Source organism: Heloderma suspectum, chromosome 1 (genome assembly GCF_057233095.1).
Source record: "Heloderma suspectum isolate Gila_16-S chromosome 1, 16-S_ref, whole genome shotgun sequence".
NCBI classification, from domain to species: Eukaryota; Metazoa; Chordata; class Lepidosauria; order Squamata; family Helodermatidae; genus Heloderma; species Heloderma suspectum.
In genome coordinates, this window is record NC_139458.1 from 364201741 (window position 1) to 364213965 (window position 12225).

Here is a 12225-nt window from a genome sequence, read left to right on the forward strand (position 1 = left end):
CGATGGGAGCTGAAGTCCAAAATATCTGGAGGGCACCAGGTTGGGGAAGGCTGTCTTAAAGCAAGAAAGCAACTTTAGATCTGTAAAGAGCACTAAAAAAAGTATTGCTTATTTTTCAATTTTCCCAAAGTTCCCAATTTTTCTTTTAAAAAGATCTGGGAAAACCAATTCCTGGAAATTTTACATCTCTAGGCATGACCTTTGGGGAAAGTGAATTAACAAAGAAGCAGTTTTATCCATGTAGATTCAGCCATAGAACTACAGGAATGCAGAAGTCAGCATGATTATTTCCCGAAAGTAACTTGATTTGCATGCCAACATAATAAGACTAGCACAGTGTAGGGTTGGAAGCTTCTAATAAATGGAAGTCAGGGAGAAGTTTGGCAGGCACTGCTTTTTCCCTAATACTGAAGTGGTGTGACGCAAGTTTCTGCACCTGGGAACCTCTCCCTGCCTCAGAGGTCTTGAAGAATGTGAGCTCTATACAGGTTGCCACATGACACTCTTCCCCAACCTGGCGCCCTCCAGATATTTTGGATTACAACCCCAGTCATCCCTGACCATTGGCCATGCTGGCTGGGGCTGGTGGGAGTTGCAGTCCAAAAATCTGGAGGGCACCAGGTTGGGGAACCTGGTGCAGGGGCAGGCAATTTGTGGCCCTCCAGATGTTTTGCCCTACAATTCCCATGATTTCTCACCATTGACTATGCTGGCTGGGGCCAAAGCATCTGGGGGGCCACAAGGTTGTCCACCTCCTGCAGTGCTATGAGGATCTTGGGAATAGGCGACAATAGGATGGCATGAAGAAAGCCATTCCCAGGATATTGCAAAAAAGCTTAACAGAGAAAGATGGCTTTGAACTGGGGTTTGAAGAACAAAATGCTTGATGATCTTAAGGAGACAAAGGGGGCGGATAGGGGAGTGTAGTTAAGGTGGAAAGGAAGGCTGTGAGGAAGCCCAAGCTTCATGATTGCAGATTGAGGAAACCACCTCAGGTTTCCTCAGGTTTTATGATTTTGGATGTCATAAAATGGCAGCAAACTATGAGTTATTGTTAACTTGTAATACCACCTGGTATTATACCTCCTGGGATTTTCTACCTCAGGTGACTTCACTAGACTTGGGTACTACGCATGTTGAGAGTGTGGGTGGGTGCAGAACCAGGGCTGGCCCTACCATTAGGCAGAGTGAAGCAGTTGCCTCAGGCAGCAGATGCTGGGAGGCATCAGCAAGGTGTTGGAGAATTGTGTGCCATGAGCCCTGCTCTATGCCCCCAAAGTTAGCCTGCCACCTTCAGGTGCATTGGAGGATGCTGTCCCATCATCAGTGTTGAAAACAAATTCATACCTAGGGAGGTGGTGGGCTCTCCCACACTGGAGGCCTTCAAGATGAGGCTGGACAGCCATCTGTCAGGGATGCTCTGACTTGGATTCCTGCACTGAGCAGGGGGTTGGACTCGATGGCCTTGTAGGCCCTTTCCAACCCTACTATTCTATGATTCTATGATCATCTACCCGTCATTTTTTGGTACATGGAATGGGAGGGGGTGCCATCTTGTTTTTCACCTTAGGCAGCAAAATGTCCTGGGTCAGCTCTGAGGGGAATGCCATTTTCTCTTTTGCCTCAGGCTGCAAAATGCCTTGGATTGGCTGCATCAGGTACACCTTGCTTAACACAGAGGGGTAGGGTTTTAAGACGAGGTTTATCTGCCTCTCCTTTCTGTCCTTTTAGAGGGGTGGGCAATTTGGGGGGGGACTGGAGAAAATTTTCACTACCAAACAGCCCCCAGCAGGTATGAATTATTAAAAAGAAAAAAGAAAAAAGGAGTCCATAGCGGCTATGGAGTGCCCAAAGGGTCAAAAACCTTTCAAACAAGCTATTTTTTCTTTACTCTTTTGGCACTTCATAGCCACTACGGATGCCTCCCCACCCCACTTTAAAAAAAAAATAATTTGAGGAATAGCAGGGGCTGCAGCAGGGAGTGGCAGCACCACATGCGGCCTGATTCCCATCTCTGCCTTGCACACTAAAATCACAGGAGAATAGGTTCAAAAACATACATGTTTTTTGTAAAAGGCACCAGGGTGGCCCTTTGCCACAGCTGGCATGTTTCCATGCAAGTCTTGGCAAAAATATTTTTGAGTACTACACACACGTGACATTGTGCTAATTTTGCTGAGCTCCAAGTTAAAAAAAAAAAAAAACGCATTCAAGAAAAAACAAAGCTCTTGCTACATGTTTCCTGGACATGTCCAGTGAATTTTTTACAAGTTTAAACTCCAACTTTCCATGTTTTCTAGTACTTATTCCTGGTAAATTACTGCCTCTGTTTTGCCTTTTGAGGGGAATTTGAAGATGCATATTTTAAAAAACTTTTCAGCATATGCATGTGTGCACTAGGTTCTCTCCCCCGCCCCCCCCCTCTACTACAGTATACAGTAAGCAGGGAACAGCCTTTCAGCAACATGTAATGTAATAGTGTGTTGGCAGGGGGAGGAGAAAACAGGGCATGCAGTGTGGGGATGATACTACGTATTTCACCTCAGAACTGCTGAAAGGAATGTCATTGCAGTTAGCCGCCCAGTCTTTTGCATGAGGGAGTTACAAGTTGTGTGTGTAGTAAATGAGTGTGATATTCCTACCCATTCTATAGGGCTGTAATGTGAGATCAGATCTCTGACTGCTGCATGTTGGGGCAAGGTAGGCAGGAAGCTACCTTGCTGGTAACATGAGCAGCACAATTTGGGGGTGGAGGTATTTTTACCTTTCCCTCCCAATGGTGTAAAGGAATTTGGACATGAAAATTAGGGTCAAGGGATGAGTGCTTAGTATGCCTCCCCCAGCCCATTTGCACTGTCATTTTCAGGATACTTTTAAGCTGTTAAAGCTTCTGAGCCCTTTGCAGCTGAGAGAGTCCCAGAGCTTGATTATTTAGAATGGCAAGAAATGCTTTCCTTCCAATCCTAATAAATAATCTCCATGGCTCAGATTCAAAGGGGTCAGTATCAAAAGCTTATACTATCCTTAACTGCAAGGAGGGGAGGATTAGGGTGGGAGGATGTGCGGCTAATCCTCATTTCATGATATAATAAACAGTGTATCATATCCTAGGATTTAGTTATGCTATCTTGTGTGTGAGTGGCCACATTCACTGCCCAGATGATAGGCACTGGATCACTTGAGTTAAATAATAGAAGGAACAAGTGGCAACCTGCAACTAGATGTTGTAGTGTATCCCCCATCCTCAACCAGCGTACTTCTGTTCTATGCTCCAGCCAGCCTAGAACAGCCTTGCAATGGTCTTTAAAGCTTCCAGGGAAAGAGGTACAGGAATGGAAAATTTATAACTTTCCTTTCCTACCCTTCTAAAACCTTTGTCTGCTGCTAAAAGGATCAGGGATGGCTGCAAACCCAAATGTGAGCATTTCATTGCTACACAATAGAGGGGACTGAATATACTCTCCCCCCCCCCGCGAATCCCCCCTTCAGGCTTCTGAAACCTTATACTGTAAGTTTTCAAGCAGCACAATTCCCCTCCCACTCACTTTCCCTGTTTTGTTTTCAACCCACACACTCAACATTTTCTAGGTTTTGTAAATCACTGAACTTGTTCGGTTGTTCCATTTTTTAAAATTTTGATGTTACAAACTAATATACCTAGGCAGTCTATGCAGAATCAACCATCTTCTTTTTTGGATGTTCCCATTTCACTATCAAATTGGTAGACTGATAAAGAGTCAGAAGCTAAACACATTTCGTCATTTTCATTTCCCCTTCTTCATTCTGGGTCAATAGGAAGTGTAGGACTGCTAGGAGAAAATAAACTACTATAGTACAGAGTTGCAGCAGTCTAAAACAATGTATTTCTCTTACACGTCTGTTAACCTTAATTTATTTCTCCATAATCCATTTTAAAAAATACCAAATGGGTTTACTTGCTCCCTATGAGGAAAATAGGTCCGCATAGTTAAAACAATGGTATTCCCCATAGTAACCTATGGCTGCGAGAGCTGGACCATAAGGAAGGCTGAGCGAAGAAAGATAAATGCTTTTGAACTGTGGCGCGGGAGGAAAATTCTGAGAGTGCCTTGGACTGCAAGAAGATCAAACCAGTCCATACTCCAGGAAATAAAGCCAGACTGCTCACTTGAGGGAATGATATTAAAGGCAAAACTGAAGTCCTTTGGCCACATAATGAGAAGACAGGACACCCTGGAGAAGATGCTGATGCTAGGGGAAGTGGAAGGCAAAAGGAAGAGGGGCCGACCAAGGGCAAGATGGATGGATGATATTCTGGAGGTGACAGACTCGACCTTGGGGGAGCTGGGGGTGGTGATGGCCAACAGGAAGCTCTGGCGTGGGCTGGTCCATGAAGTCACGAAGAGTCGGAAGCGACTGACTGAATCAACAACAACAACAACGAGGAAAATAATTAAATCTAAAATAGGCACATTTTAAAACCAAGTAGGCCCATATATAGTCACAAAGAGTATATGAGAGGGGGCCTGCTGCAGGACATGCAGGGATCAGTAGATGTTTTGTGAAGAAAAAATAGTGTCAGTTGTCTCAGACTGGCCCAACTTAATCAAGACAAAGATCTTTATTATACAGCTCCTCGCCATCCTGTTGGTCCTAGTCTGAAGAACAGTCACTATACTGCCACATCTTCCTGTATGCACTTCCATTCTGCCTGTGGAACAAAAATTGTGGGCAGGGTCAGCCCTGGCTAGTACTTAGATGGGAGACCGCCTGGGAATTAGGCTTCCTGTATTGAGCAGGGGGTTGGACTTGATGGTCTTGCAGGCCCCTTCCAAGTCTATGATTCTATGATCTATGAGCAATAACCTCCTAGTTATTGCACAATAACAAACCTGTTCCCTTGAGGCTGCCCTGGAAATGCTGAGAGAAGCAGAGGTGTGTGCTGATGAGACAATCAAGTATGTGGTAGAGGCCGTCCTGGACAGCTCCTCTGCTACCATGGACAAGGAAGGACTCAGGAAAGTCAGGCACTGTTCCAAGGAAGAGGGAAATGATCCTTTAGGAGGGATCCATTCTTCTCACCACAGGAATAATCATGTTGACTGCATGACTTGCCTGCCAGCCGCAAATGGACATGATGCAACCTCTAGATAGGTTGGTAGTTACCGCAGGGAAGGAATTAGCAGTCATGTTGTATGTCGGCACTAAGAACTTTGGGAAATGGAAGCAAAATTTGCTAAGTAGGATGTTGAAATCCAGGAAATATTCTCAGAAATGTTACCTGTTCCACACTCAGGGCCAATTAGATAGGCATAGCTGAGGGTTCACAACACATGGATGAGACAGTAGTATCAGGAAGAGGGGTCTAGATTTGTTAGGTGCTGGAGAAAATTTTCAGACAAACTGAGCCTGCACAAGGGCGTGGGCTCCACTTGAACTGGAACCAGAATACTGGTGCTTAATATCAAAAAGGTTGCAAAGCAGCTTTTAAACTAACTCCTGGAGGAAAGCCAACAGCAGCTAGGGAGCATCTAGTTTGAGCCAAGTCTTCCCTAAGGATAAGGGTGTAAGTGTTCCAGGACATCCAAGTGGGGCGTGGCAGAAAGCTTACAAGGAGGATGTGACAATTGATCCAAGAGACCAGAGGGCCTTAGAGGAAAGGCACATACTCAAAGGCATTTGTGGAGGGGCATATGGGGCAGCATCCAATGGGGTCTGCATGCCAGAAGGGACCAGTGCTAGTGCGTCCTTAAAAAACTGGGTATGAGCTGAAATACTAGTTTCTGGAATGGAACAGGTCAGTGGACCTAGCAGAAGGGAGCTCCACTGCCCTCTCCTGGAAATGAGTGTTTTGGTGCATTTCTGCTAGCTTCCTGTTGGGCTAAAAATTAGTCCCACTGGTGCAACAAAAACAGCAGAGGCACAGTGACAGTACTGGATACTGCCCATGGTATAGGTTTTATTTGCTAATGCTAGAAGAAGAAACCAGGGTGCTTGGCTCCAAGAAAAACATTGATATAGCGGCTGTAACAGAAACCTGGTGGAATCAGGACAAGGACGGATGTAAATAAACTAGAAAATTTAAGAGGACCAGACTTCTCCACAGAATTGTTATGGGTGGCGCTACCAGGCCCCCAAAGTAATTTAGTACTTGGGCTGTACTATTGCCCCCCGATCAAAATTCTGAGGGTGAGGTTGGGATGGACTGCACACTTTGAGCTCTTGGGTGGAGGTGGGCTGCACAGGAAGGCAGTTTGAAATCAAGTCTTACATGCGTGACTGGTATCTTCTTCAGCTTTGCAGGCTGAAACAGCAAAGGAATCCTTCCCCACCACAGCTGTGAGGTCAGAGGAAGGGTAAAGTGTTTTTTTAAAAAAAGAGAGGCTGAAGAAGACTGAGGTCAGAAAACACAGTAACAACACTGAAAAAGGAAGAGCCCCTAGACTGTCCTTGGCAATGACAGGGAAGGAAGCTGGAAGCCAAGGACATCTTTAAGATCACTAGTCATGTGAGCCCTCCCTTCCTGGGTGGTGAAAGGGGGTTATACAATTCTTGGGTGCCTCTTCCCACCAAGAAGAGAATACTGAGGATTTTGACTTGTAAGAAATCTTTGAACAATTTCATAAACATCAAAAGCACTTTTTGTGCTTTAGATTATGCTATGCTAAGATACAGATTCCAAGAAGACATGTGGTGTCCACTCATGCAACATGGCTTCCCTGTACTCCTTCCTACTGTAGCCATTTACATTCCCGAGAAACCTGTTCCTGACACTTGGGGGGAACATTTCAAACATCATGCAATGCAACTGGGGGGTGGGGAATCAGCATCTTGCATCATTGGAGCAGAAATTCCTTCTGCTTGTTTAAGGGGCAATCTGAATCCAAGCAATGGATATTATTACAGACAGGAAAGCTGCTAGGAGACTCACAGAGTAATCCCATACATCTCCACTCACATGTAAGTCATATTAAATTCAAATGGGGCTTATTCCAGGTTAAGTAGTTTATAGGATTGCAGCCTCAAGCTTTTACCTGCTAGAATTTTTCAGTGAACTATAGCATTGCTGTTTTTATAATTTATTTTATATTTTTATAATTATTGATCAAGCATTTCCCACAAATACAGATTACAAATTGTAAAGCACAACAGAACATGAATTAGAAAAGTTTTTGAAATGGTATGTGACTTCAAAGATATTTATAGATTTTCACCTTTTAAAAATATTTAGCTTGAAAACAGGCTGCTGTATTTATTGTAGAAAGGTGGTTATGAAATTATATTTTTTGTAGCAAGCTAGAAGTCTGTTCCAATATGATCAACACCAAAAACAAAATTGTGGGAGACACAGGGAACCAGATTCTGCTTAAGCATTGTTACTATCAAGCAGTAGGGAACAGCACACATCTTAAAATGAGAGCGCGCTCTGTAGGTAGTTGTTAAAAGTCAGTCCTCAGAGCATCTTCTACAGGTAAAACTTTTCCTTACTCTCATCATGAGAAGGCAGCTATGCAGCATGTACAACTTGTACTGTTCACCTGCAGGGACTAAAGAACATCAGTAGAGGCAGAAGTATCCTGCCATGTGTACCACAGGGATCCATTGGTATGAAACAATGCCTCTGAGGCTCTGAACTCAGTCTATATAGATGTGTTCTAAATTGCCATCTAAAGCCCCCACTTTTAAGAACTGTCTTTGCAGTAGAGAAAACATCAAGGTACCCTTTCCACGTGACCAGAGATAAAATGTTTACAATGGTAGTGTTGAGTTACTAACAGGCAGTCTTCTTCCCCCACCCTTGCCCTCAGCCTCTTCTTTAAAAACAATCACAGCTAGATAATTAAAAACAGGGTTTATAAATGAAGCTAACAGGAGACCCTTGACTGCAGCTGCAATGTCACTGACTGCTAAAAACAGACAGACACACACTTTATCAGATTACTAATTAGTTGCTCTGGAGTAGGCTTTAAAAATGTTACATAATTACAAATAACCACATTGTTTCAAGAACCTTTATACATCTTTTAATTAGATTAGCTTTACAAGCAACTTGAGAGCTCTTTCAGTAATGAACACTGCTTTTCAAAAGTTACATGACTTTATAGGAAATCTGCAAATGAATCCTGAATTTCTTTGCCTGCTAGATAAAAGTCTTGTGTTTTACAGCTGGCTAATGTCATGAAATAAAAACAGCATTATGAAGCTTTATCTTTAAACCAGGACTAAACACATATACAGGCGATAAGACAGTTTAAAAATAGTCTGAAACAGGTTCCTGCTTGGTGATGCCCAGGGCTGAAGAGTTAACTGATATGAACAGTTTCTAAACGGACATTAGAAGACTCCGTTTGGTGACCTTTTGTAAGTAACAAATTGAGAGATTTAAGCACATTTTATATCTCCCCAGCAAGCACAAATGTAAGACATTGATACTTTGAACAGAGGGACAAACAAAAATGTAAAGGCTTGTCTTGCATTTCTAACACGTTAAACAGAATACAAAAGCAGTTAAAAGTCAGAAATGGTGTTCCTTATGCCTAAGACAGTGCATTGCACTGCAGACCAGTAAAGATGATTTACACACCTTGGTCAGGCTTGCAGAGGCACTTACAGTAGATGTGTTTTCTTCTGATTTACCAGGATGAAGAGAAGAACCAAACTGTTAGTAGTTTTGACAGCTACTCTTTTGGGGGTAGGGTAGGGTGGGGTGGGGTAAAAAACAACCCAAGACTTTTGTCACAAGTTCCCCTAGTATGCCATCACACTATTGACTTTCCCCCCTTCTGTCAGTTGTCACTAAACACAATCCATTTTTTCATGTTTTACATGAATAGTAAGCTTTTTTTTTTAATAAAAATTACTGAGCTTTCCATAGAAAAGGTCTCTAATAAGAGTACAAACTATACAGATGCTAAAATTGTCAATGTTGTACATACAGAAATATTTCTGTACACTCACATTATTTTGATTAAGTGAGAGACTCAAGGGACAGATGATGGAACTTTTAAGTGGGAAGGCTCATGTTTATAAGGCTGGTAGAATGCAAAAGCTTCCCTTTAGGGGGTTACTTTTGAGCACACACCCATCTCTTCAAAACAAACATTTCGAAGTATCTGGTTGAGTGAATATTCTCTATTGCTTCCTCACCTTAAACGTTTTCTTCCTTGTCAAAAACATCTTCATATTGATCTGAGGCCAATGCTAAAATTTCTCAGCAGTACGAAAACCTTTACATATTAAGCCTGTAGTGATGCACTTCAGTCTTAATGCATTTACACACCTATGGCACTATATAAAGAGGACCAAGGGGCCAAACTGCAAATGAGAAGGGATACTACTGCTTTAAGAGTAAGCATCCCTGATTTAAGTTGAATTACCTTACATACAGTGGCAGAAAGTAAGCTTTTAAAAATGAGTCAAGACTGAGATCTCCCGTCAAGGTAGTAGAAAGGGTGTTGGTACATCTAAAAGCTTAGAAAAGCCCTTATATTATAGGGATCTGATGGTACTTATGGGCAAAGCCCACCTGGCAATTCATCTGCGCAAGCTCCACTAAAAGAAGCAGGAGATGAACAAGAACACAGCTGTGCTCCTGAATGATTTTCATTCTTGTCAAATTGCTTTCACAGATGAAGCTCCCAGTGGATCACACCCACAGTTTCCAACACCAAAGACAGAATAGATAGCGTCAAGTTCATTTAGTGCCAGTCACTTAGAAAACCCAAATGAGATAGATACAGAATGCTTGCTCTCTGAATTCAACATATAAAACCACAAGTTTAAGAACGTAATTGACAGCAGGATAGGCATCTGTTTCAGTTTTAAAAAAAGTTTCAGAGACCCAATACAGCAGCAATCTTTTTTTAAAAAATTCAAATTAGTGTAAGATATGAACATAAAAACAATCAGGTTCTTAGATGGTAATTAAAGTGCTCCTTTTTTGGACTTTAGATGAAAAGACGAAATGATAATCAGTTACTGGCAATTCTTATTTAAATTAGGTTTTGCAGTGTAGGATAACAGTGTGAACAGCAGATTTACAAAAATAGATAAAAGCTATTTTGGAGAATGTTTTGCTCAATTTTGATCAGCTGGACCTGGTTATACAAAATTTGTTTAAAATTCAAACTTTCACCACATTTTTTAAAAGGGGGAGATGAAGAGCATTGAGCTAGATGACTGAATGGCAAAATATGAAGGATAGAAAACGTCTCTGTAGGGCACTTTATGTGTAAGCGGTTTCTTCTCAATGCTTATCTTCACATAAGCAGTCACAGGATTGGAATCACAATCATGTAGTACAATGCTTCAGCAGTTAGAAATCCATTTGATGCAACACTGAAACCCATTATTTATTTGTTTATTCCAAATGTTGATTCGGAGTTGATTTTCCTTTATCCCATTATTCACATTCAAAAGTTAATAGACAGCGCCAACATGTTTGGGGATGGGAGGAGAAGAGCCAGGATGAAGCATAAGGAAATGCTAGATCAAAGGCTTTATAAAAGGTCTTTTCCATTTGAATCGGAAGGTTTATTAAGTTCAACCCTCACACCTTTTTCACCTGCAGAAAAAAGGGGAGGCGTGATTAATAAACATGGAAAGATTATACTAATACATGTTCTAGAACTGATTTGTATGTTTGCTACTAAACATTTAAATACAGTACAATAACATACGTTACAAAGCTTCAGCATAAAATGCTGGTTTCAATTCAGATTAAACACAGAAAAGGCCCGTTCACACGATCATGGAGTGAGAAATAAGCCGTGCTGGCTTATTTCCCCCGCTGTGTGTTCTGGTTGCGTGCTGCTGGGGAGCAGGGGCGGGGATTAGCATAATTCCTCTCAGCGGGGCAGCTTGTGATGAGAACTTGGGCAAGGTGGCTTCTTGCCACTGGTAACAAGCCACCCAGAACCCTACAAGAGCCAATGGTTGGGTTCACATGACATGCTCACCCATACTCAGTGGCTGAGTGTGGGTTGCTGCTGAACCATGAGTTATCGTGCTATCTGAATGCAGCACATTTTCTGCAGGGTGGCTTGTTAACCATCATGAACAACCCAACAACAAACCATGGGTTCTAAAGGTGGCATATTCGAGAAAATAACAAGCCACCTTGCAGAGGTTAACAAGCCACCCTGCAGAAAGCATGCTGCATTCAACAACCCACAGTGTGGGTTAGCATGTTGTTCAAGGCCTTGGGAGTAAGCAATTGGGGCCATTTTTAATTATTATTTTTTCTTGTTCTGTCTAATAGGTGTAAGCCTTGCCTTGTCAATTTCCTTGTCTGTTTTAGCCTTCAAAAGGAGCAACAAAGTGAGAGCAGTAGGTGCACCAAAAGGCGCGGGGTGGGAGAGGACAATATCTCCCACTTGGCAATTAAATCCTCTCTTTATTAAGTGTTGAAGTGACACTTATCAGTGTCCTCCTCCCATTCAATACCTCCCAAAGTCTTCAGCAAGTCCAGAGAGGGGAAATATTGGCTCCCCCACCTGAAGCACAGCAACTGCAGCAATAACTCCTCCAAGAAGGAGCCGCAGAAAGAGGGGGAAGCCAGTATCTCCCCTTTCTGGTTTCGCTTGGGACTGCTGAATGGGAAGACACTGACAACTATCAGTTCAATACTTAATAGCAAGAGGATTTCATTACCAAGTGGGAGATATTGTCCCCCCTCCCCCTTTTGGTGCACTGACAGGTCTCACATTTCCCCCCTTTTTCTGTACTTCTCAAGTGTGCAAATGAGTTCCTCCTCTCCCTTAGAATTATTTTCCCCGATCCTAGGCAACTGGGCGCAAATTAGCCTATCTATCCTTGTTAATTTCCATGTATGTTGCATTCTCCACTTCGAACGACAAGGGGTAGCAGAGCGGGAGCCAGAACAAGGAGGCATAAGAACATAAGAAGAGCCATGCTGGATCAGACCAAGGGTCCATCTAGTCCAGCATTCTGTTTACACAGTGGCCAACCAGTTGTTGAGCAGGAACCCACAAGCAGGACACGAGTGCATCAGCACCGTCCTGTGCATGTTCCCCAGCAACTGGTGCATATAGGCATACGGCCTCTGATACTAGAGGTAGCATATAGCAATCAGGACTAGTAGCCATTGACAGCCTTCTCCTCCAGGAATTTGTCTAACCCCACTTTAGAGCCATCCAAGTTAGTGGCCATCACTACATCTTGAGGTAGCGAATTCCATAGTTTGACTATGCGCTGTGTGAAGAAGTACTTCCTCTTATCTGTCCT

At 42.8% G+C, this 12225-nt stretch overlaps 1 protein-coding gene across 2 annotated transcripts in view; it reads right to left on the reverse strand.

The window, feature by feature from the left end:
* Window positions 1–7073: 7073 nt before the first annotated feature.
* The window catches only part of EGLN1 (egl-9 family hypoxia inducible factor 1), a 52716-nt gene continuing 47564 nt past the window's right edge, over window positions 7074–12225 (reverse strand). The window contains exon 5 of one of the 2 annotated variants that reach the window (XM_084828130.1): window positions 7074–10543. In XM_084828130.1, coding sequence (XP_084684256.1) covers window positions 10479–10543 — 65 coding nt within the window. In that variant the 3' untranslated portion in view covers window positions 7074–10478. The remainder of the gene's footprint in view (window positions 10544–12225) is intronic. The other variant, XM_084828131.1, reaches the window with a different exon arrangement.